Source organism: Salminus brasiliensis, chromosome 4, assembly GCF_030463535.1.
Source record: "Salminus brasiliensis chromosome 4, fSalBra1.hap2, whole genome shotgun sequence".
NCBI lineage: Eukaryota > Metazoa > Chordata > Actinopteri > Characiformes > Bryconidae > Salminus > Salminus brasiliensis.
The window spans coordinates 39,479,556-39,507,390 of record NC_132881.1 but is presented as its reverse complement, the minus strand read 5'-3'; the positions used below and the strand labels follow the sequence as shown (position 1 = coordinate 39,507,390).

Genomic DNA, 27,835 nt, shown 5'->3' with positions numbered 1-27,835 from the left:
ACATGACTGAACATTTCATGCTGTCATGCAAAAACCTTTTATCTCCATTTTCTGTTTTTCAGTGTTTTTGTTTTCCATGGTGAATAAACCAATAAAAATAATATAATAACTTCTTTTTACATTGACTGCCAATGAAAGTACATGTTTTTTCTCCTCCTGTAAAGTTGCTTCTTTGGAGATCGAAGGTTCTTGCAAATGTCTGCTCCACTATTACTCATTATTATTACTGCTGCACTTTCTTAGGTGGAATAAAAAAAAAATTAATTAGGTGGTGAATAACAAGCCAACTTCAGCTTCATATTAAATTGATGCCCCCAAATCTTTTCACCACCTGTTCACATAAAAATGGCCTTGGCCACCTCATTTCTCCAATCATTAAATCACATCTTCTGATAGGAGGAATAAAAAAGAGAGGATAAAAAGGTTTCTGGCAAGAAGCTGCCTGTAGAACCCCGTTTAACTACCGCTTCTTTATGTTTCTGCATAACTGGTTCTGTACCAGTCCAATGAAGAAAACGAGGACGTATGTTTCACAGCAAATAATTTATTTTGATAATGAATATAGAAAAAAAAACCTCAATATCATTTTGCTTTTACATAAATACTTTTCATCAGAAATGAAGAACAACCGGCTCTTGTTTGTCAGGTACAAGAAAAATGCCATCATGCAGGATTTTGATTGATCTGCATCTGTTCATACCATTAAATGCTTTTCTTATGTTTGTCAAAAGTATCTCCACTAGAATTGATACATACATGATCACATTAGAATGTACAGAGGAAAAACAGAGCTGCATTAGCAAGCACAATACATCATTTGCAAGCACGGAAGCATAAAAAGTATACTTTGTAGCAAGAACGTTTTGATTTTATTTCATATATATGTATATATGTATATAATATATATTAGTAACAATGTGTGTGTCCTTTCAAGCTATGAATTGGCGACAGATTTGGATTCAAGTTGTGCTACCACTGCCAAGAAGTACAAGCACAGAACGCAACAGGCAAGTCTAAAAATATTAGCTGTACAACTATAAAAATATTGAATTTAGTCATAAAATCGAACAGAACACTGAATTACAATACAATGATACATGGAAAAAGTCCCCCTTGATATATACTGCCTTTTGAAACATCCTATTTCTTCCTACTTACAACATATAACTTAATAGCTACGTTATGATGGCACATTTTGGCAAATATAAAGCACTGGTTTGGTTTATAAAAAGATTATTCACAATACATATATACACATACATATATAACTGTCATTTGTAAAGAAATTGGAGATAAATACAATGTCAGAACTTCTTTCAGTTCTATTCCAATTGTACAGAGACAGCTAAAACAGTCTGAGAAAAGGCAAAGCAGAAATACAGCATTTATTATACAAATCATGTGGGCCTATAAAGCTTTGAAAATAAGTGAACAGACAACATGCCATGTATTTTGTAAAATCAGTGTTTTTAAATGACAAGCTATTCATTTTCAAAGCTTACGAAACACTGTAGAGACAGTTTAGAGTATACTGTGACAGGACACTGCTTATTTCAGTCCATGTGAGACACACAGCAAACCTCGACTAGAACTGGAGTGAAGCTGAATGAATATATTTATTATAGTACATATTTAACTTCAATAGTAAATATTGAACAGTCACTGTACGTTCCTAACTTTGAAATGCACTTTTCAGCAGGGCCTAGCCTTTAAAAAACCCAGACAAACGACCGTTGGCTAGCATCTCCTCCACAGTGGTCAGAGACCTGTGATGACCTGCGTCAGTTCTGAGTTCATGTCAACACTGGGCTGGCAACGAGAATCCAGCGATGACATCTCCAATGCTAGTCATACCTGCCGGTTCATCCGGTCCACCGTCAGACTGGAGTGGGTCTCGCGCTGAGGGTTGCGGGTCCGCGTAGAACGCATGGAATTCTGCAGGTCCAGCACGGAGGGGCTGGGCACACAGAACTCACGGAAACAGCGCTTAAAGTTCTCGTCCAGGAAGGCGTAGAGCACTGGGTTAAGGCAGCTGTTGGTGTAGCCCAGCGCGATGCAGAAGTGCCAGGTGATGGTCTGCAGGAGCGAATTGGGTATGGTAACCAGAGCCTTGATAATGACAAAGATATGGATGGGCGTCCAGCAGATGATGAAGACGGCCACGACCACCAGGACCATGCGTGTTATGCGCCGCAGGTTGCGGTCTTTCTCCTTGGAGCCGGAGAGCATGCGGACACTCCTCAGGCGAAGGATCATTAGGCCATAACACACAGTGATGATGAGCACAGGCATGATGAAGGCAAAGATAAAGACGCAGATCTTCAGGAGGTTCTCCCAGTACCAGGATGGGTGAGGGAACTCCAGAATGCAGTCGATGTCCATAGCTGCAGAAGGAAGAATGCAATGCACAGACAAGAAAAATCGTTTATAAAATATATATGAATTCGGAATATCAGTTATACAACAGGAATAGACATATACATACATAATTATATTTAGTTCCACTCTCTCTCAGACTATACCTGTCTCATAAATGTACATATCAGAGAATTTCTACAGATCCCTCCTGTCTTTGTATATTCTATATTTTGTGTATATTTTGTGTGTATTTTGTATTTATTTAATATATTTTTTTATATAACTTTATATTAATATGTTTAGTATGCATGTAGTTTTGTCCTCCTGTAGAGCATCAACCTGAGCCTCGCCACAAGCATTTCAATGCATAAATGTCCTGACATGTTGTGCAAATGACAAATAAACCTGAAACTTGAACTTGAAAACTTGAGTTTTCTATTTGTTAATGTTTAAGGAACTTAATGTCCATTACACTCTTTAAAATAAAGGCACACTAGAGGTCCGTTGAAAGTGATGGCAGAGAAGAACCACTATAAATCTATGGAATTTTTCAATATATGGTCTCCTAAGAAAACATGTATAAATGTTTAAAAATGAGATTTGTAAATGTAGCATTTTATACATTTAAAAAATTCAAAACAACATAAAGGTTTAGCTTTTTTTTCTTTGAATTAAACATCTGAGCCAGGAGTCATTTAGGGAACTAGAGTGTCCTCATTTCAAAGACATGTCAAAGACATTGCTTAAGGAGTTCCTGACTATTACTCATGCCGGTACAGTGATCTTTACACTGCACCCTCTCAGTTTTTCATATTTACTGGTTGCCTCAAGGACACGTCATCTGGAATCACTCAAGAATGAATCTACAACAGTAAGGCTGGGTGCTTCTCGACAGCAGGGTGGAACATATCAAATTAGATGTTTGACTGTTTTATTTGATTACACACATAAACATTAATTCACAGTTTGTCTATTCTTATGCTTGCCTGTATTCATTAAGAGTGATCAACTGAACCACTGTAGGAGCTTAACTATATACAGTATCTCACCGCTCACGTTTCTGCAAATAATCTGCTTCCTAATACAATATATATATATATATATATATATATATATATATATATATATACTGTAGATAGATAGATGGATAGATTTGTGTGAATGTAGTAATTAACATACAGTTGCCTTGGTAGTCAATTTTTGCCATAGTTGTGGAGGCCATGACCATGACTGGCAGACCAATAGCTGACGAGAGGATCCAGTTACAGACGTTTACAATCTTGGCATTGCGAGGGGTCCTGAAATCCAGAGCTTTAACTGGATGGCACACTGCGATGTAGCGGTCAACACTCATAGTGGTCAAAGTAAAGATACTCGTAAACATGTTGTAATAGTCAATGGACATCACAATCTTGCACAGCACATCTCCAAAAGGCCAGGTGCCCATCAGGTAGTTGACACTTTGGAAAGGTAGAGTACTCGTAGCCAAGGCATCTGCCAGCGCAAGGTTAAAGATGTAGATGTTGGTCGCAGTTTTCATTTTTGTGTATCTGTTTGGATAGAAGCACAGAGGACAGAGATTCTGCATTAATTTTTGTAAACAGAATAGTATGGTATACGTTTTATGTTTAAACCCTTAAATTTCAGTATTGTTTTACATCACTTTCATAACTACATGACTTACAATGAAGCTGCCCAGACAATAAATGACTTGCACTGTATCTTGGTACTTGGTTATGCGCCCCCTTGCCGATGTCAATAAAGTCAATGCTGTCAGGTTAGAAAAACACCAGTCTCTTGAGATCTTGTCCGTTTTATTCCACTAACCATGTGCATATTCTATTTGGTATTTACATTTGCCTATTTCAGCATTTTACTTGCATACCGTCGCTGTCCAAACAATAACACATATCTCCAAAATTGTGACTTTACAGAAAAAGACAAAATATCCTTAACTTTGGTCTATTTATCTGGATTTACTGTACAGAGCAGTTACAGGGTTTGAGCGCTGGAGAAAACTAAAAGCAAAGATACATGTTTTTCACTGGACAGCAGGGATGTCCAGATTGAGGTCTGGTGTTTCTGCTGCTCAGTCAGGGTGTCCTAGTTTGGTTCCAAGGTGTCCTGTTGAATGAGTCACAAACAGATATGGACTACAGTGGTCATGCTGGACTGTGGGAGTGTCAGTGTCATATTCTGCTTGGACATGAAGCAGAAAGGTGGAACAGTGGAACAGTGGGCTAAGGGATTACATTACTGATCAGTAAACTAAACAATATGTGAATTAGCCAATAAAAAAATCTAACCAATGTTAGTAAACAAAAATGTAACACTATAAAAGTCACATTTGCTTTAAATCAATAAACAGCATCTAAAACTGCATTGTCAGGGTTTCCAGGACAACAAATTAGTTATTGGACAACATATCAAGATTAGACCAAGTTAAAGTGCAAGAAATGGATGAGATGTTCTAAATCTGAAACAGCGATCAGACACCCTACGTGTACTAATAGTCATTGTCATACAGTGACGCAGGGATCAGACTGGTCACTGTTATTTGCACTTTACTTTGACATTATTGGGACATCTCTAATAGCCACACTGTATTTCATAGCTGCTTGCCTTGCGGCACTATTGATCGGCTAACACTGAATAACATGTGAATTAAACTGACCATCTGTTATTTGTCAGGGCATTTCCATATCAGGCAGGGCCCTGTTTTGCAGCATTGATCTCTAACAGCAGTGATCTGCGAGTCTGAATGCAAATGTGCTCTTTCCCCCAGAAGGTTAGGCTTTATTAGTTAACCCGGCAGCGTGAGGAGTGTGTTTATGGTTCAAACTACAGTTTAAATGCTAAAAAAGTGATTTCAGAGTCTTCAGACAGATCATTTAGGTTTGTTACTTGGTTACTTATTTCTTTCTTGATTAAATAATACATGTAAGTAATTAGTTAAATTACCATTAAGACAGGCTTAATTGCATTTACTTAAGCATTAAACTTCCAGCATCTTTGTTTCTGTCACTGGAGCAAGTAAACAAATTAGGGTAAAAGGAAACCTCTTCAGTTATCCATCACAGTTAGAGGTCAAATTGAAAAATCTCAAGAAATGGTGGATTCAAACAACTGGGTAAAAGTGGGGGCATTCCAGATACACCCAAGGCAACTTGTGTAAATCTTAAATATGGATGTTATTAAAACACACTATCTTCATAATATTTTCTAAAATCAGGAGTATTAAAAAGGAGTTTATCCTGCTTTTGTTGAAGTAACTGTCTCAACTTTCCAGGGAAGAAGGCTTTCTACAAGAGCACTGCTATGAGGATTTGATTGCATTCAGCAACAAGAGCATTAGTGAGGTAAGGATGTTGAATGAGCATCAGCCTACCTCATCCCCAACACCCCAACTCATCCCAAAAGTATTGCTTTAGTTCCACTGCTCCACAGCTTAATGCTGGGGGCTTTATACACCTCTAGTCCATACCTGGCTTTAGGCATGGTGCCAACAAGCTTAAGTTTATGAGCTCCAGAGAGTCCTGTTCTATTGGTAGTACTTCTCTACATGAACTAGACAAGCTGTGTGTGTGCATTTGTACATCTGTGTCAACAATGGGTGCAACTTAAAGTAGCTGAATTCTTTCATTAGAATGAGTGTCCACAAACATTTAGACATATAATGCATACAACAATATTAGCTATAGAATGTTGGTACCCAAAAGAACAACATTTCCAGAATCAGAGACACAGACTTTTAGAAAACAATGAAGAAACAACTGAAAATAATATAATATTGCATGATATAATATTGATATAATATGGTTTTAAAAGTAACAATAACTTCTGTTCAGTCGTTCCATTTGAAGGTGATGGCAAGTAAAACAAAAGATCATAAACTGTGCATTTTAGTCCAGTCTTGCAATCAATTCAATGGTGAGTTAGGATCACCAGTGTGTTGCTTATTGAATGCATTTACATTTACATTAGCCTTTAGCAGAGCTCTGTTGCTCAGAAAATATCCATATCTAGTTTGTATCGACTAGGATCCAAAAGATACGTCTAAGCTTAGATACCATAAAATACAAAAATCAATATGGAAACCACAATACTCTGCACTACATTTCGCCCAAGTACTCTTGGGCATTTATAGATACAAAATGCCTAATGGACTGTAATTGAACCACAGAATATGACAGATGAAGAAATATTTCTATTCAGTCATTCCATTCAAAGGCTGAGGCAAGATAGTTTTGCTGCTTAATGTAAACTGCATAGACGCTCGGACTTGATGATTTAAAACTTAATCTTTCCTTAATCTGTAGCTGTTATTTTTATTCTGTTTGGCAGGGCCTCATTCAATGTTGCTATAAATGACTAAATACTGATTTCTGTAATAATGCAATGCAAAGTTTTCAGTGATGCTCAATCCAAACAGATCAAAATTAGACTTTTAAATGTACTGGTTAATCAACTTAGTGAGTGCATGCACATAATTTATTAAATGCAACACAGAATTTCATCAACCCGATGCTGATGTACTGTGAATACCATCAAATTATGTATAAAGTATGAAGGTAAGTCGATGTTAGTGTTCCTCTAACAGGTCACTCTGCTAGCTTCCATAATGTCTGAATTCCAGCTGTGCCATACTGGAAGATGGAATGAATCGGTGCAGGTTTTTCAATAGTGCAAAAGAGTGAGACACAAAAATGTCATGTGATACTGGGAAGAAGTGCTAAACCCGAGGCCAAAGCCTCATAATTTTGCCTTAGTTTTTCTCAAGGGGCTCAAAGATTAATTTCATCTCCCAGGCTTGCATAACTTCAGACATATAATTCAGAACCTGGCATAGCAAATCACCTCATTCCTCAGGCCTCTGAGATACAGACAGATGAGAAAACACTTGCCAGCCTTCAACTTAGCAGTGAAGTATTTAAAGTAATCTGATACTGTAGAGATCACGGACAGCCAAAAGCTGTGGAAGGGCGTGGAAGAGCCGTCATTTTAATGGGGGATATTCTGTTGTGTGCAGACAAGCATAGATATAGCAGTCACTTCACATTTGAGTCAGTCACTCTTGGTGTGTCACCAAAATTTGCCTCCCTCTCCTCAGCTAATGATGACCTAATTTTACTAATAAGGCGTGTAACGGTAAAGTGTGCTTGTCTTTTAGCCGTTCGCTTCATTGTATATCACTGTCTTTATAGTTAATCAAGAGTGGCATGAATGCAGTATTTCCAATGCGAAAGGTAACATTTGAATTTTAAATGAAAGAAAAAAAAGGGTGCATAAATTCTTCATCTGAAAGATTTCTCTATAATCAAGAAAGTTAGAGCCTGCTTTCAAAAAGCTGTTTAGTCCAGACAACTGAAATGAGATTCTAAGTGGACTCCAGTGTCTTTCCGAATTGATACTTCATGAGAATAATGCATAATTCATGACAATGCCTCATTCCTATGCAGGGTAATCATTTGCCATCGTTCTATATTGTCAATCTAAAAGCTTTTCATGCTTTATAATGAGGAATTCTCAGAAGATCATTAACTGCATAAAAATGCATTCAGTCCACCTGCAGTAATTCCAAAGCAGCTTATTTAAAAGGGATGAGTTGACTGTATTTATGCTTTTATGACAATTTCTTAGAAATGCTAAACTGCTAGACTTACTCTTTTCAAACATGGTGCCAAAAAGTCCAGTACAGAAAGACTATGGAGGCCTTGGTATGCTTAGTATATTTCCCAAAAAGAATAATATTCATGAGCCAGCTGTACCATAGGCATACAAAACGCCTAATTTACTGTAATCCCATCACAGATTATGATAGATTAAGAGGCATTTTTCACTGTATAAACCATTATTCTGACAAAAGCATACGCATGTGGACTGAAGCCACGCTATTTGACTCTCACATAAGCGGAGATAAAGTATTACCTCTGGCTCATCCAGGCACACCAATTGGATGTAAACAGAGATTTGTCTGGTGTGCGTTTAGAGTATAACAATGTCTGCAGATGCATGCGTAATGTCTGACGGATGAGGCTATATTGTTTAGGTGGCTGTCACTAAAGAAATAATGCAGAAAGACATGGAGCTGTGTGCTGCACACTGAGGATTTAACCAAATGCCTGAAGGTCATTGACCTACAGCTAGTTGGACGCAGAAGCTGCAGATTCCATTGGCTAAGACGTAATTCGCATGGGTTTGCTGGCCAGCACTTGAGACCCAATGGGCCACTCTAGAGTCAAGAACGTACATGTAAAACGAGCCTGAGTGCTTGTTCATACAATTCAGAAATAGAGAGGATGGATTATCTCTTGATGAATTAGGACCCTTGAAGAAACAGTACCTTCAAGATTTCTATGGCACTAAAACTGCTAAAAGGGCCTGAAGGGCCAGTCCAGTTTTCATGTTTGCCATCAGGAAACAAACAATCTTGTGAAAACAACCTATGCTTTCTGATAAGGCAAATACAAAATAATGCATTATAGTCTCAAAGTTGTCTTGAAGTTAGAAAACTGTTATTTGTTTTAAATTAATTTGTTTAAAATTGCCAGTAAGTACAATTTATTAATTTTCAGGACATAATTTTGACAGATTCAGGAGCTTCCAGACTAAAGTGACTACAATATACTGAGAAAATGGGAATGCTAACAACTGTGCAATATCTAATAGGCCACTAAAACTGTCCTCCATACAGACATTTCTTTCATCTTTGAAAGACAGGAAAATGAACATGTTTCTGTACATCCTTTCACTGAGACGACTCAATACTGTGGGCACTGAAATGACATGGAGCCGATCAGGAAGCTCTTCTGAGAAAAAGAATCAGACAAACAGCAAGAAGAACATTTGATCAAATCAAACTGCTGGAACTGCTGCTCTTCTCCGAACAACGGACACTGAATTCAATCACTGAATACAAATTCAAATGTATTTATATAGCTCTACTCACAATGAGTATTGTCACAAAGCAGCCTTACAGAGAACCGGGTCAGAGTATCTTTTGAGCAAGCCAAAGGCGACAGTGACATGCGCTTCAACTTCTAAGACTGACCTTTGAACATGTGGAAAAATCTCCCTGCAGATTTCTACAGAAAAACTGAAAGCGGGTCTCCTGAAAAGAATGGAAGCTGTAAGAAAAGTAAAGAGTGGCCACACTAAAGACTGACACATTTGGTATTGCATTACGTTCAAATAAAATGATGTGTGGTCACTGACCTCTGTATAGTATTGTACATTTAAAAATAAAAATAGAAAAGTTAGATTTTCTTCTACAAAAGCCTTAGGTAGTTACCAGCCCTATTCAGACGGGTTCGATTTACATGGAGAGGTGGGGTAAAGTAAATATTGAATTAGTACTAAAGTTTCTCAGTGATTTTAGTCCTGTCTGACAGCGGACTAACTGTCTTTACTGACGCAGTTACTCCTGCGTCAGTAAAGATTCCAGCGCCTTATACCTTCTGTAAAATGAGGCATAAAGGTGATCCTTAATCAAGTGCGAATCGACATGTGGGTAAATATTCAGAGGCGTTTGAGGAGGCATGTCGTTTCACTGTGCATTGCACAGATACCTTGTGTTATTTAAGTCTGTGGCACACCCCAGGTGTTGTACAGCGTTCAAATCCAGAAGGCGAGTCAAGGACTTCTGAGAGGCATGACGCATCTGTGCAGCCAAGCCAATAACCAACACCATACGTGTTATAAAAAATTTCATCATTACTTTAAGTGGGTTATCATCATTTTGTTTAGGTGACGGCAGGGCATAAATCGGGTAGCCATTCCTATCTCCAAGATTTCTTATCCTGTGTGAATCTGAAGTTTTACAGTTTTACAAATTTTAGTACTCTATATCCCCATGTAAAATTATTTCCGCCCATATAGAGCTAATGCCATGAATAAGGACAGAACTTTGATGGTTTCTTCCCTCGCCCTCAAAAAACAAGTCTTAGGCTAGGCCCAAAATTCTTAAGATAAAAGCTCAACTCCCAAACTGAAATCAACCTACAGCAACACACCAATACACTGCTCCTAGCCTGTGGACAATGTAACTCGGTTCCAACCTAACAACAGAATTTCCAGTATGGCAGAGGATATAGGGCATGCCTCAATAGGTTCAGTAACCTAACCAGAATGTGGAACCATATCCTCTCAATCTCTGTAGCTTATTTTAAGGTAACATTTATAATAGATTAATACAGCTATGCTCTCATTTAAACTAGGCAGAACATAACATGCAGCTTTCCTCTGGCTTTCCAGCATTAGAAATGAACTGCTTTAAAACTGCAAGATTACTATATATTCTTTATTGGAAGAAATGAAAAAAAAAAAGAACAAATCCTCATAAAGCATTCTCAAGTTCACAATAAATCATCTGAACCCTGAACCCAATCCCTCAACACCCAGCAACAACTAAAAAACCAACTGAATAGAAAATAAACCATACTATTAAACATAAATCTGACAATTTGAGCTAATTATACCACAGTCTACACATTATATACACTTTTTATAATGATAGAATAACATACTACCATTGAATCTAGCAACAAAATGATCAGAAGACCCAAGTTATGTCAGACCAGCTGCCCACTCTCCTGCTACTGCTATTAGCCTACGGACTATGTTGACTATTTGCTACTATAAATATTTCCACCACCATTAACCACCATTAATCATTTCTTTAATTATTCTTTCTATCCATACTATTCTAATATTCATTTTATTATACTATGACTATGAGCACAGTAGAGTCTTATTATCAATAATTTAGCTCTGAGGGGGTTTTCCTTGCCACTGTTGCCTTTGGCCGCTCACTGGGGGTCTTTCCTTTTTTGTTTTATGTTTTGTTAATCTCTTGTCCTATTACTGGATTACTGTAAAGCTGTAAACCCTGTCCAGAGAGTACATCTGCCTTGCACCCAATGATTAAGGGCAGGCTCTGTGGCCCTAAACAGGAAGAAGCAGATAAGAGGAATTGCTGGATGGATGATTTCAGATCAGAAGTCTTTTGCCTGAATACTCCTACTAAAATAAAAGAGGAGATTAACAAGCATGTTAAAGTCTTGAGCATTTCTAAGATCTCTGAGCTAGAAAATGAGGAGCTTTTATTATCTTAAGTTAAAGATTGGTGGATGGACAGATGAGTGGATGGATAGATAGACAGACCTCATAATTTTCCAATTTGTAGATATTATTTAGTAGAGGTGGGCTTATGAGACAGATTTCAGAAATCACTGACATTTATTAAAACTATATTGAGGTTGCATGAGAGGCAGATAATGGAATCCTGACATGAATAGTGAAAAACAATTGATATAGTTTTTCAAGCATATAGATTCTACAGTCATCTGAAAGTGTGGGAAGTTATCCTTGGGGTGAGGTCAGTCAGACACTAGAGTTCAGCCATCTAGAAAAAATAGGATTTAACCAAAGCTGTGTAATGAGTGGTAAGGTATGTTTTTTAGTTACAAGCAATTGTGGACCATATTTGTTGGTCTATTCATCATGAAATGTTCACAGAATGAGGAGAATGAAGAATGGCAGCTGGCCTTTTCAAACATTTCAAACAAAAATAAGATGATATAATAAAAATATACAGTGCTGTGCAAAAGTCAGTGACCAGCAATCATTTGTCAGATTAAAAGTTAAAAAGCAGGAAACATGTAAATAAAAACATTCCAACAGATAAATACACCGATCAGCCATAACATTAGTACCACATGAAGTGAAAAACACTGATAGGATATATTAGGTAGCAAGTGAACAGCTCACAACTTACATGACCTAAAGGATCTGCTGCCAACATGGTACTAATGTTATGGCTGATCTGTGTATAAAATCAAATGTCTAATGATTCAGTCTTTAGTGTGTTCACCTTTCACCTTCATCAAAGCGCTTTTCTTTTCCAGAGAAAGACTAAGATTTTCTGCAGGGGGATTTCTGCACACCCCCAAAGATTAGTCTTAGATTTTTCTGCCTTTTCATGATCCAACTAATCCCATGTGTTAGAGGAAGTTTAAAATAACCAAAAAATGACACAAAGTGCTTAGCTGCCATGTCCTCCCACATCCAATCACAACACTGGATGTTATTTCTGATGATTACAGAGCCATCAAAAGCCTCTTTGCACCAGACAAACGATCACTCATTTTTTCTCACTAGGGTTTGTCTCTAATTGCATGGATGTCCCAGGGATCCATTACTTGGCACACTATATGGCACAGCAGTCTTCAGAGGCATTGAACTCGGCTGCTAATCACCAATAGGAAGTGTAGTCTTCGACACTTCAGATGCTTGCTGAAAACCCGCTACGAATTAATTCCTCATTATTGTCATTGGAAATTTCTTCATTACAACTTGTAACATTTGTAATTTCCACAGCCAGAAAGCATATCCACTGCTGGCTTCACTCTTCTGGAGTCATAAAATCAGTGGCATTGCTACAATATCACATACAACATGGAGGACGCTATCTTGCAAGCAAAACCTCTCATTAGGCTGCAGAGAGATGCCTGCTCTTCTATGTAGGAGGAAATATGAGATGTGAAACCAGTCAGATCTGGATGAGTTTTATTGCACATATAGTCCGTCAACAATCCTTGTATTGCTGCTGTAATCCAAATATTGCTGCTGTAAACAAACCCTTGTATCTCTCATGAAAAACAGGAAAAATAGAGACACGATATTTTGATATCACAGTACTAAACACTGCATGTCCAAAGGTTTAAAGACAGCCTTTCTATTAATTGCAATGGGACACCCTGAAGCAGCCAAACATGAGTCTAAGGTGACCATGCCCAATGTCAAACATCTACTGGAGGTGCACGCACTGTGTTCTCTGATTGACAGATTTACCTCCAACACTTCTGGGATGAGTTAGCGTGGCCTTTGTGATCCAGAATTTTTGTCGCACATCAGTACGTCAGTACTAGTACTAGTAGTCTCTTGTAATTGGATGCAATCAAATCTCCACAGCAAGGTTCTAACATCTCGTGCAAAGCCTTCCCAAGAGGCTGTTTCTGCTGTGATCCAGAATTTTCGTCGCACATCAGTACGTCAGTACTAGAACTAGTAGTCTCTTGTAATTGGATGCAATCAAATCTCCACAGCAATGTTCTAACATCTCGTGCAAAGCCTTCCCAAGAGTAAAGGCTGTTTCTGCAACAAAGAGTGCAGTAAATTACTGCAACTAATACCCTTGATTAAGGATGCGTCTACAAACATCTGGACATACGTTTTCTTCTGTATGATTGGCAACCCAGGTTAAATCAGGTTAGCTGACTCTAAGACAAGCAGCTTCCGTTATTGCAAACCTGTTTAATGGTTGACGGCAGTGGTCACCAACGCTCCTCCTGGAGATCTACTTCTCTGCAGGTTTCACCTCCAGTCAAGCCCCCTGGAGGCAATAATTACATGGATCATAGATGAAGCTAAAGCCTGCATAAAGGTAAGCTCTCTAGGAGCAGAGTTGGTGACCACTGGTCTACAATATTTATACTGAAAGAGACAGGAAGCCTTTCTCCTAGCCAACAGACATAAAAAGTCAAAGCACTCAATCTTGAGAAGATGGTTTGTGTTCAGGTTTTTGACAGTTGGATACATGCAGAGTGAAGTGCCTCTGAAGATGATTAAGCATGCTGAGATATGACAACCAGCCCTCCGGCTTTGGCATGTAGTGAGGGCCAGAATAATGACTGATGACAGAGGCAGAGACAACAGGCCATTTTACTGCTCTCTTCTTGCGTTGTGATAGGCCTATTTATGGGATAATGACAGTGTTTGTCGTGGCTGTAAGTTCTATTAATTGGTCTGTCACTGAAGTAGATGTTTTAATGAAAGGGTACATAAAATTGTATGAAAGTAGCAATCAATCTCAGCCAAAGGTTTATCTGTGATGAGAGCTAGAAGGTTGTATCAAAACGCTTTGAGGCCATTTGCCTTTCCTCCTTTTCAATTTGAACTGAGATCCTGGAAAATCAAAACAAGAGCCACTTTTGTAAGAAAATGCAATATGAGCCGAATCTAATAATCAGATAGAGCAGGTTTTATTGGTATCACTGGTGAACCAGCTTTCATTGCTATCACTAAACCCCAGGATTACCTTGTTGCTAGGGAACACCAGAACATCTACAGTGCAATCTGCTCATTGGTGCAGCCTTTTTCTTGTGTTTCTCCGACTGAGATGTCCATATTCCAAATATGGATTAATGAGCATGCTAAGCAAGGATGCTTTTTAGAGTTGGAGAATTACCTCCAGATCACAAATGTTCACAAGTGTCCTTCAGCGATGCATTATGTCCACACAATAAGAGGCATGCATTGTTAAAGAGAAAGGGTTTGGCAAACACTTGAAAAGCCCATGCTCATGACTAATTTGTTAATAAACTCAAAAACATGCACCGCAAGAAAAGCCACATTGTTCAAAAAGTAATTGTCAGCTCCACAAAGACGAGCTCTCAGAGTGACACACTCTTGAAGTCAACATAAACCATTGTTTGATTCCATAAAACGAGGACAGAACGAGAGGCAAGAAGGGCCATCAGAACTCTATCAAAAGCTTCTTTTCTCTTACGTGACAGTGCTCGGCTCCAGTGAACTGAAAAGTCATCAGACAAAAGACAATATAGCTACAATGGATCAAGACAAACCAATCTGGGTGAGTCAAGAATAAAAAGGCAAATTAAGGCTTATGTAAGAGACGTTTGCATGCGGGACGTCAGCAGCGCCACTGTGCTGGCTGGTCCGTTCCGTCCCAGCACCTGGACCCAATCCATTAAAGCTCATCCAGACGCTCTATCTGTTCATGCCAGAGCCTGGCACAGACTCAGAGCGTGCTGTTATTTGTCAAGGTGTGATAGAAGGCTGACGGATCATGGTTTACAGGTTCTGCTATGGCGCTGAAGTGTCAGATACGGCAGGGCTTATGGACAGTCTGCAGCATGTACCCAGTAGAGTTCTGCTCTTCTGCCTGCTTTTAATGCTAAGACAGAAGAAGCAGCTGTTTCTGCCATTTTATCAGCTCTTTCTTTTAATAATGTGATTTCACAGTGCTGTCATTTATTTCTAAATACTGGGGATATGTTGTAATACAGAATTATATAATATATCAGAATATACTTCAACTGAGTAGTGAAAATCAATGATATGTTCTGCGAATTGTGAATTCTCCTCTGTACTCACTCTCACAGAGCATCCAACAGTAAAGGCAGCATTGTGCTTTTTTTTTTTTTTTTTTTACAAAAGAATAGAAAATATGGTAGGAAAGTTGGATATTATTTTATAGTTCCTTACAGATTGCTTACAATGGCTAACAAACAAATCTTGTGAAAATATTAACAGCATTAGGGTCAGGTAAATTTAAGATGGGATGGATGTAACATTAGGGAACATTGTGATTCAATTGCTCATACATCAGAAACTGCAGGCCTATATCATGGATATCACCAGTTCTTAAAACTATAGTATAGAACCCTAACAATGTTTCATTACAAAGATACCATAATTAGTCCTAGTTAATTGAATTTTTGTGTACTTTATTACTTCTTTCGCATAGTGATAGGTAAGATGGTACGTTAAAATCATGTATTAATTTATCTGGTGTAATTCTCTTAAAATTCAACAAAAGGGAGCTTTATGCAGTTTCATAAATCTCACCCTGACAAGAAAGCACATTTCCAACAGGAAAGCCTACTTTTTTTTATTGGACATTAAACAGATATTGTATCATAACCTGAAGTATTTAGCAGATTACATCCATTACAGTTAACTGTCAGGTCCCAGGTGCCATATGAAAAAGTGCACAAAATAAAATTACCTGCTTGGCCACAGAGACACTCATTTTATGACCATTGTCCATCAAACATATTACTAAAAATGTCACTGAAATTGAAAAGCAATACTATGGAATGTCAAGATAACAGTATACTGGTAAGGGTGATGCATTACCCAAGACATATCTCTATATTGTTTTTTCAGAACTGTTAGATTTTGAGGGTCTCAGATTTCTGTCAGTCATTTCCTCTTATTTATTTATTTATGAATTTTTTCATGGTCAAAGGGCAGAAGACGGACATTTGGATGGAGTGAACTTGTAGCTTGTTGTGGGGACGTGCACTGCCAAATGGACATAAAACAGCATGAGCAAATCAGAGAGGTCACAGTGTTCCACTATTTATATTACGGATGCCACTGAGTACTAATGTGAAGCCCAGCATGATGGGCAGTCAGGAATCTACAGCACACAGGGGTTCATTATTAATTCCACAGAGATTCGAACAGCTGCTGAAAGATGAAAACGCACTTGACCTGACATCTCTATTTAATGGAACCATCCATCTGTAATGTGTTTGTTGTGCGCTGACATGCAGTCAATGAACTGAAGACCAGTGAGATCAATTTCAATAAACATCCTTTCTCTTCTCGTCACCGTGTCTCTTCTGAGCAGCGGGCATCAGCATATGCTTTTTGTCTGTTCAAACAGACCTCTTGTCCTCAGGGATTCACAGTACATGAAGCAGGACTCAGATATGTAATGTTGTTTGCCTTGAGCTGAACCAGTTAGGGATGCACGATGGTGTTAGAATCTTACTGGTATCGGTTTAAAATCAATTATCAAAGATGATTTATATTTCAAACCAATATTTGATTCTGGACTACAGCGCTTTTTTCATTTTACTGAAATAAAATGAGTTATAACACAAACAAGTTATATTTCTACATTACTGTAAATGTTTTTGTCTAAATTTCAACAGTTTGTACATTTTCATGTATCAGGATTCAAAATCAGTGCATATCATCACTGCTACAAAACCCTTTATCTCCAAAATGGTAACTCTACAGGAGGAGCAAATGCCACCAATGTATAGCTATAGAACTGCTCATAATCAATTACCAGGCCTTAATGCAATTTAACACATTGTCTCAAGTAATAGCAAATTTCTCTTTTTTCAAATGTATAGACATGCTAACTGGCTAAATGATTTCATTCAATATGAGGTGTAACACTGTCCATTTATAGTTTGCAATTACTAAATTAATTTTTACTGATTACTGAGTGAAGCCTAATTACTAGAAATACCACATACAAGCCATTCAGATTTTATAAAATGCTAAATGACACAAATAAGATGATCCGCAAATATGAGCCACACAGAACCATAAACACATTAACAACCAATAACACTTCAGTTCAAAAAGATTTGAAGAGAACTGCATTTTCTGTCCCATAATGCCATCCGTTTCCTGTTTTTGTTTTTGGGCTTAAAAACGGTTCGCACCACGACCACGAATCGATCTCTTCTTCAAATGACTTCCTCTATAAAACAATGACTAACCCATATTTTACTGTGGATCGTAATGGTTGTCAAACTTTCAGGAGGAAGGATTACAGTTTATAGGAGCAGTAGCAACAGAGCAGCTGATTAATATGCATCATACATGCTAAAGATACAGTACTACAGTTACCATAAAACTCATGTGAGAAAATGAGGTGTGAAGCTAAGCAAAAAAGTTTTGTACATTTGATTTGATGTGAGTGTAAATGTTGTTGCTGAATCATTTCTAAAGCTATTTTCAAAGAAGCTCAGTATTTGCTGTTCCCATCGTCCTATCCAACACCTAATTTATCTAATCAATGCTTTATTGACCTGATGGAATCAGGTGAGCTGCTGGTGGGTCTGAACATACATACTTGGGATGAGCAAATGCTGCAATTTGCCAAAGAATTCAATACTTTCAACTCTTTCATTAAATAAGGTAGACATAAACAGTAGGCACACACTGTATTTGAGATGTTTTGCACTGGGGGATATTAAAGAGAGACTAAAATGAGAATAAAATGAAATGGGAATGTTTATTAAGCTGTAGAAACTACCTGTACATTTCTAATACTTACATTCATCTATAACCTTCCTAAACCTTCTGATTCCTGACTTCTGTATTTATGTATTTATTTGTATTCAATCTAATGCTGCATACTGTTTTACAATGAAAACCATGAAAACCATGTATCTCCATTTTTGTCCGTTTTTAGTTTTCTTCATGGTTTTAACCCTGTAGCTGCTCTGTACACTGTGTCGGTAATTCTGAATGAACAGACCAATAGAAATGCTCTTTTTCAACATTAACTTCCATTCAAGTTAAGACCATTTTTGCCTTCTCCTGGAAAGTCACCATTTTGGAGATACATGTTCTTCAATATACGTGATACGTATAATGGTACCTTAAGACATTTGCACAGTGCTATATATTTTAACATTTAAAATCCATTCATTAAAATCCATTTACTGCATTGCATGAGCATCAAGCAACACATCACCATGATTCATGTAATGGTTTCTGAACCTGATTTTGGCAGCACTTTATGCTCCAGGCTCATGCTCAATTTGAACACAACAAACGTGGCTGAGTTTACATTCACAAAGGCCATGATCGCTGTAATCAAACGAGAGGGGGTGATTACACTCGGAAGAAATTTACCTTGTATTATAAACAGCAATGACAGACTCGAGAGGCGAAATCAACAGTGCTTGTTTAAGTTTACTTGTAGGACATTTAGGTTGCTGAACCACGTTATGAAAAAAACGACAGAGGAAGGTGGGAGTTTAGACTGACCACACAGATATATCAATCAAGCTAAGGTGCACACACACACACACACAAACTAATGAACCAGTCCTACTTAAGGCCTCCCACAGGAGCTGAAGTGATTGTGGTATTGATGAGTTTAAACTATAAATATATAAACATAGAAATGTCACAGGTAATGAGGTGAACATAAGGATAAGGATGTTAAAAGGTCAGCGTTTGCTTATTTAGACATATTAAAGCAACCATTTTGTACCTTTTACAAGCTAGCGAAGAAAAACACAGTAATTAACCTAGGCCTGCTTTTAAAAGGCATTCAAAAGCGAATGATGCTGAAGTTGCACGCCTTATTGTGCTGCAATACAGGTTGTGTTCCACTAAGCAAAGATGCAGATGGAAATGTGGAGTGTCCTCTATTCATGTTCCCCCCTTTTATCGTGTAGAAGGTCTTCTATAGGCACAGTTGTTGGTTGGTAAAGGCAGAGATGCCGGGAGCTTCTCCATGACAACAAAAAGCTTGGGCACCATTAGAATTCTCTTCAGTTTCCCTCTGCACACTAAAAAATTGATTTTCCACATGATTGTGCAGAGCCACTCCTGCTCGTCATGTGCTGAGTTTTGTAAGGGCTCCTGAACACTAGATGCTGTTTGGTGAAGGTTAAAAACTGTGAGTATTTAAATACAATTATCTGTCGCAGAGGGCGCCTGAAATCTCTGAGCGTTTGCTCTATAACTTTTGATTTATAGAGCATTGAGCTGAAAGAAACCTCATTATTAGCTGAACATTTAATGATGTCTAAAATACATAAACCAGATACTGAGTCACAACAATACACACCTTTACACAGCCAAAGTTTCAATTTTTACTTAAAGGATGTGCTTATAAGTGGCACAAGACAAAGTCTTAACCGAGATCCTTATAGCTGGGAATTTGTTTATAATATACATTTATAACACTGTTATGAATCATCATTCACAATTATTGGATTTTATAAGACATGGCCTCGTTTAAAACACAATATATCATGACATGGGAAAAAATGTATTAAAATCAAAAGGGATGCACCAATACCGATATCAGATTTTCAAGTATCTGCTGATATCAAGCGCCGATACCGAGCACCGATACCAATACCAACTCTAACTTAAATACTCGATAGGCTGCTATAAATCCTGTTCCACTTTTTATAGGTTGTATTTTTATTTGTATTTGTATCTTATCCCAATAAGACATAATAAGCTTGAAAAAACAGCATTCACTGGTTGAGTAACAGCATAAACAAAATTTAATTGCCACAATGCAGACAGCTTTTTAATTTATGTTCAGTTCACATTTCAGAGCAGTGTTAAATGTCAATTTAGAAACAAAAAGTGCCTATTCAGCAATTCCACATTTGATTTCACATCTCTATTCATAAAGATACTAAACTTAAGCTTAAACTCAACTTTTGGTTTTCGGGGCATCAATAAGCTTCTTGGTATTGATGCTCTCTATTGGCGATACCGATACTGTGTGTAAATGCCATTATCAGTGCAGATACCAGTACAGTATCGGTATTGGTGCAACACTATCAAATTCTACTTTTTCAACCAGTCCTCTGTCTTATAAGTTTCATTACTTGGGTATAATGCTTCATTTCATCAGTAAAACGAATGTAGCTTTACTATAATGGCAAAATGGCATTTAATTCACAATAGATCTTGCTAATACTGACAAAACCTGTCCATAAACAAAAATACTGCTTTTTAAATATATTGCGTATGTGTGTTATAAAGTCCTTATGCAGGCACGCATCAAATAAAATGCCATCCAAAAGGGCACAGCTTGTGAAAATAAATAAGACAAGTGCATCTACATGTGCATCAGCACTGAAGCCTGCAAAAAACAAGCCTCAGCACAAACCCTTTCTGAGTAACTCTTTAAGTTTGCCTTTCTCCTTCTGTGTAATAATAACCCATCTTGCTCCTACTTCCTTTAGACGTGCTGTATTAAATGCTTCCTTTCCACATTTCAGAAATGAGTTGAGACCTGAACTCATTCCAGTTTGGTGTGGCTCACACTGCGTCCCTTTAATGCTCTCGAGAATTAAACTGCTCAGTTCTTCCTGAGCGTTGGGAGATATGTAGGGGTTTCGTCTTTCTCATTAAAAGACCACATATTTTTCAGCTCAAATATCAAAATTATTATACAACAATCCTGTTACGCCCTTTATTGAGAAGTTGGTCTGAATTAAAATCCATTTGGTTGGAATTTGCAGCAGAAGAAATTCTCAGGACAGACAGCACGACTACAGCTCGCTGGAGCTCATTCTGATGGAAAGAATGTCTTTAAATAGCTCCGTGTTATCAGCCCATATTTGCTTAGCCCCTGAGGCCAACTTTAATGACAGATAATATAGCTCCAATAAACCAATATCGACCTGCAATCAAACAATTAATCACATGTAGGTCGTGGCAACAGGCCAAGTTGCCAGAGCAAATAAAGGACGCACATTCCTCTAAAAATGTAATGGCTTGATAAACTCTCAGCGGACCCTGTAGCTTCACAAAGCACATAAATCAAAACCTATTCTTTCAGAAAAACCATCAGCATTAGAATCTAAAGGTCTCTGTATATATAGGACATAGAGAAGGACACTGTCTAACAGGCCAGATGTTTACACTCTCTAAAAACAATTAACAAAGAGCCTGTAGCTACAGGTAGAGCAGTTGCAATATTTTGTAGCCTTCCCTGTAGCAGAATGGCGTTGAATCCCCGGTTGAACAAGCTGCACACTGCACTACACCAATAAGAGTCCTTGGGCAAGACTCCTGACACTACATTTGCCTTCCAGTGTAAAGTAACTCATATGTGAATCAAGTTGCTCTGGTTATAAGAGTCAGTCAAATGTATTTAATATCTACATATGTGTTAAACTCTGCCTTTTGATTTTCTTATAAGTATATTTGGGCACATGCCATGAAGAAAATATGCTTCCCCCTCTTTTATACTTTATCTTCGAAAATCTCACAAAACATGTCAAGTAAAGTCACAGGAATGATCATTACGTAACGTTTGTAAAAGATGTGTGAGTGAAAAGATCCTTTCCATTGGTAAAGAACCTTTTTATGATGGGACGGTTCTTTAAACCATTGTTTACAAACATGGTTCTTTATAGAGCCTAAAGTGGTTCTTCTGTGGCATAGTTTTAATAACCTTTATTTTGAAGAGTGCATCTCAATCCAATACACAAACCTCTTTTAATGTAATGTTCATTTTCAAAGATGGACTTGGATGGTTGTCTGGGATTGAGAACATAAACGAATATGAGTGTTTAAATGCATGTAAATGTATTGGTTGTCTAGTTTTTGAGCTTGTTGTACAGTGTGTATTTCTGACACAGATTGTGTAATGAACATATCTTGCTGTTAAAACTTTAAACATAGTCTATATTAATGGAGAAAACACACAAATTGAGTCAAAAATAAATAACCATGATTTAGGATTCAGTAAGACGACAGGATTCAGTAAACAACACATCATTCAGACGTCTGACTCAGCACACAAACACTGCTTTGGATCTGAGAGTATGTACTAGATTGTGGAGTTCTATTAAATCTTTACATTTGCCTTTCACTGACTGGCAAGACTTAGGCCCTCCTAGTTTATCTGTGCTTATGTCAGCTACCAGGGTTAGCTTTAGTGGCAAGGAACGTTGTTTCAAGGCCCCAAACAAAAGATCTGTTTACTGTTACTGTAACATCAGAGGCTTTGGGACAAATGGCCCTTTAAAACAGCTGGACTGCAGTCTCTATGTTTAAAATGAGCTATTGCAATTGTGTCTGTAGGAGCCTTGGACAGACTATAATATTGAATATCATGATCATTGTAACAACTGCCAATATGAGCCAAATAACTGCTCTTTTGTCTTCTTTAACGTGTCGTGAGATTTCTGTTTTGATGGTTCTAAGACTAGTCTAAAACTGTATGCAACACATTTGTGGCATTTGACAGATACTCTTCTCCAGCATGACTTACATATGAACCATTTTAAACAGGTATCAGAATGCAGTGTTAGGAGTGCCCAAGGACTCTTAGTGATGTAGTGTGGTGTGCTTACTTGGCCAGAGAACTTACCCCTAGTCTGCTACAAGGGTGGGTGGAGTCATCCACAATGCTGGTTGCTTTGCGGATGCAGCGGGCAGTGTAAACCAGCATTGTGGATGACTCCACCCACCCTTCACACAGACTGTTCTCCCTCCTGCCATCAGGAAGAAGGTACCGCAGCTTCCGGTCCAACACGACCAGACTCTGCAATAGCTTCTTCCCCCAAGCCATCAGACTCCTCAACACAACTCAACTTCTGAACTGATGTCTTTTCTGCTACATGCACACTCTCTCTCTCTCTCTCTCTCTCTCTCCAACCATTTACCCCAGATAAAATGGGAAGCATTTTTTGCACAAGCATTTGCACTAATAACTTTACTACCTCACTGGACTCAATATTTATTACACACTGCATAATTTGCACACTACCGGCTATTATTTATTATTCTCTGTCTGTACTGTGTTGTATTGTCTGTCCACACTTGTTTGTGTTGCACTTGTGTTTTGTATGCACTGTCTGTGTTGCACCATGGTCCTGGAGGAATGTTGTTTTGTTTCACTGTGTACTCTGTATGTAGTTGAAATGACAATAAACCCACTTGACTTGACTTGACTACAAGGTAGGCAATGCTGTTACCCACTACACTACATCAGGTACAGTAGAAAATACTGCACTGATTCATAAGCTAAGCAAACTGAATATCCACCAGTTAACAACATAAACACTGTGAGTGTTAAACCAACAGTGCAAGGGTTACATTTATCACCATGAGTTGATTTAACACTGGCATATTTACTGTGTAGAGTAAAAGGGACGAGCTTGTCTAGTAGAGTGCCAATGCACACAGTTTGCAATATTTTGGTTTCCTACCAGATAAACATGAAGAACCAGTGGATGTTAACAGTGTTGCATATCACCTGTATAAAATATAGTTACCGTCATAAATGATCCAGTAATATAAGAAGTTGGCCTAGTTGATAATAAGCCTACATGTTATTTACACCGATCAGCCAAAACATTAGAACCAGACAAAGTAAACAACCTTGATTATCTGGTTACAATGGCATCTGTCAGTGGGTGGGATCTACTGCACATACTGTGCAGCAAGTGAACAGTCAGTTCATGAAGTTGAAGTGTTGGAAGTAGAATAAATGGCCAAGAGCAAGGATCTGACTTTGACAAGGTCCAAACTGCAACTGGCTGGACGACTGGCTCAGGACCTTGTGGGGTGTTCCTGGGATACAGTGGTCAGTACTTACCAAAAGTGCCCTGATGAAGGACAGCCAGTGAACAGCTGGCTCATTTATTACATCCATTTCGCCCCCACCTCTCAACTTACAGGACTTACAGGATCTGCGGCTAACGGCTTGGTGCCAGATACCACAGGGCACCTTAGAGGTTTTGAGGAGTCCATGCCTCAACCAATCAGAGGCAGGTGGTTTTAATGTTGTGGCTGATTGGTGTATATTGCCATCAGGGACAATGTAAACATATTGCATAACATATTGCCTACAAGGGACCACTGTAAAGTTGTTCTTCACAATCATTTTGAGGACAATTATCCTTTTTCCATATTAACATTATCCTCCAAGCTCAATATGTAGTTTTAGTGTAATTTTTGTAAATTGTAATTTTTAGGAGACCCCGACTGGAGCACTGAAACTGTGAAGAGGTGTGTGACTGTGGACCACTCGTAAACACATGGTGAAAGCTATAGAGGAAGTGGTCTTTTTCTCATCTCCATTGGTCCAGTCTTTCCTCACACAGTACACAGTGTTGCTCAAGGCATCAATCCCTTCCTGTACCTTCAGTCCCTCAGCCCAGAACATGTTTACAGCTCCACGTCGGGGCAACGTTAAAGATGCTGACGTGTTTATATTTACCTTCTGTTGTGATTTGTACTATCAGACATCAAGCTTATGAGGCACTGACTCCTAGTCTCCATCTCTCTCTCTCTCTCTCTCTCTCACACACACACACACACAGCCATACCTAACATAGCATGAAACAGAAGAGCTTTAGGGGACACAGATTCCTCTCTAAAGCTCATCACTGGCAGAGCTTCACTGAATGGCACTGACACCCTATTCAGACCTTACCAGTGGTTTCAACAGGTATCTGCCCACTGCATCTCTCCATGAAGACCACCATAAAGCCCCTGACCACCTGTGATGGGGTTTCTTTTATTCGATCGAGAAGAAAAGAGATGGACCAATTCCAGGCATCTTACCTGATAATGACATACATGACCAGGACGTTGCCCACCAGTCCCAACACACACACGATGGAGTAAACAGCCGTGATGATGATGGCGATGACCACGGGAGTGGACCCTTCGTTCACATCAGTCGTCTGGTTGCATCTCGTGTCAGGGTCCGAAAGACTCGCGTTGCTGCTGAAGTTTCGGCAAAGCACGGCGCTGCTGTTCGGCAGGAGCAGGTTCGCAAACTGGTGGTGGTGACCATCCGAGACGTTCCCCCTGCTCTCCATGACTGCCGGTGTGAAGAGCCGCGAGATCGGTGCAGTTTATCAGGCTCTTCAGTCACTATCAGTCTCTCTCTCTCTCTCTCTCTCTCTCTTCTCGATAACCTGTCCGATCTCGCAGAGCACACGCCCTCCCTCCTCTCGTCTAACCTCAGAGCACACCTGACAGCCTGCGCACTCCTGACCGCAGTGTCCAGCACTTTACATGGCCAGTCCCGTCATCACCAGCAGCACTCAGCGCGTACACACACACGCACACGCGCGCGCACAGGGTTTCTCTCGTTTTATGCTGCGAAATGACGTCACGCGCGAAAGCACGTGACCCCAAGCTCTGGCTTTTCGGAAAAAGCGACTCTGAGGACTCGCTCGATGAATTAGTGAAGATCCGTTCTGTCAGGTGTTCAGGCTTTTACAGGGTTTTCCAGTCGTTCACTCACTCACTCACTCACTCACTGAATCGTTCACATACTCATATTCACATTCATTTACAACAATCATGGATCAATTGTATACTTATATATTCAGTCACTTACTCACTCGATCGTTCACTCAGTCACTCACTCGTTGAATCATTTACTTACTACATCAACCATTCATTCATTCACTCCATACAGTATCATGGTATCAGTAAATGTATGAGCCTTACACTTACTGAATCATTTACTCACTAAATCAATCATTCATTCACTCATTTACTCACTCACTAAATTAGCCATACACTTACTGAATCATTTTCTCACTCACAGAATCAGCCATACACTTACTGAATCATTTACTCACTCACTAAATCAGCCATACACTTACTGAATCATTTACTCACTGAATCAACCATTCATTCACTCATTTACTCACTCACTAAATTAGCCATACACTTACTGAATCATTTACTCACTGAATCAACCATTCATTCACTCATTTACTCACTCACTAAATTAGCCATACAATTACTGAATAATTTACTCACTCACTAAATCAGCCATACACTTACTGAATCATTTACTCACTCACTAAATCAGCCATACACTTACTGAATCATTTACTCACTCACTGAATCAACCATTCATTCACTCATTTACTCACTCACTAAATTAGCCATACACTTACTGAATCATTTACTCACTGAATCAACCATTCATTCACTTATTTACTCACTCACTAAATTAGCCATACACTTACTGAATAATTTACTCACTCACTAAATCAGGCATACACTTACTGAGTCATTTACTCACTAAATCAATCATTCATTCACTCATTTACTCACTCACTAAATTAGCCATACACTTACTGAATCATTTACTTACTCACTGAATCAACCATTCATTCAATCACACCTTTACTCACTCACTAAATCAGTCATATACTTACTGAATCATTTACTCACTCACTGAATCAACCATTCATTGATTCACTCATTTACTCACTCACTAAATCAACAATTCATTAATTCACTCATTTACTCACTCTCTAAATCAGCCACACACTTACTGAATCATTTACTCACTCTCTAAATCAACCATTCATTCAATCACACCTTTACTCACTCACTAAATCAGCCACACACTTACTGAATCATTTACTCACTCACTGAATCAACCATTCATTCAATCACACCTTTACTCACTCCCTAAATCAGCTGTACACATACTGAATCACTTACTCACTAAATCAACCACTTACTCGTTCACTTACTCATTCACTGAATTTTTACTCTCTCAATCAGTCACCCACTGAATTATTTACTCACCGAATCACTTACTTGCTCACTGAATAACTCACACTCAATTACTCAATCATGTACTAACTCAATTATTCACTCTCTGAATCATTAGCTCACTCACTCAATCACCCATTCACTCACTCACTGAATAAACAAACCAAAACCTGCCATGCCTTTTAAAGCCTGTCTTTATTTATCAACATCAATATGTCACTAAAGCACATGTGTGCAAAATTTAGTCTTAACATTGGGTTAACATCTAGCTGAATTTTTTTGACTGCCCCAGTCAAGTTGCTGTGCCCCACTAACATCAAGGCGGTAAAAAGCCAATTATTTTTCCTAGATTGCTGAACAGAACTACAGGACCCGCCACCCAAAGTTACTACAGGAACTACATTTCCCAAAATGCCCCAGTGTCTTTTCAGAAGCTCGAGCAGCTTTCAGTCAGAATCCATTTAGTTCTGTTTTTTTTTGAGCAATGAACTTTCATAAATATTTTACAGAAAGTTAGCCATGCAGCAGACAAGGTGAAGGTAGCTTACAGCTACATGTTACTGTACATATTAGACCACTGAAGCAAAGGTATTAATTAAACTAGCATCAG

The 27,835-nt window shown here is 38.5% G+C and overlaps 1 protein-coding gene across 1 annotated transcript; it reads right to left on the bottom strand.

The window, feature by feature from the left end:
- Nucleotides 1-528: 528 nt before the first annotated feature.
- Nucleotides 529-25,784, bottom strand: oprm1 (opioid receptor, mu 1). Its single transcript, XM_072678422.1, has 3 exons — nt 25,258-25,784; nt 3,538-3,908; nt 529-2,384 (listed from the first exon to the last, which is right to left on the bottom strand). Exons 1-3 carry the CDS (start codon nt 25,515-25,517, stop codon nt 1,849-1,851), a joined length of 1,167 nt encoding a protein of 388 aa, XP_072534523.1. The 5' UTR covers nt 25,518-25,784; the 3' UTR covers nt 529-1,848.
- Between the last annotated feature and the right edge of the window lie 2,051 nt (nt 25,785-27,835).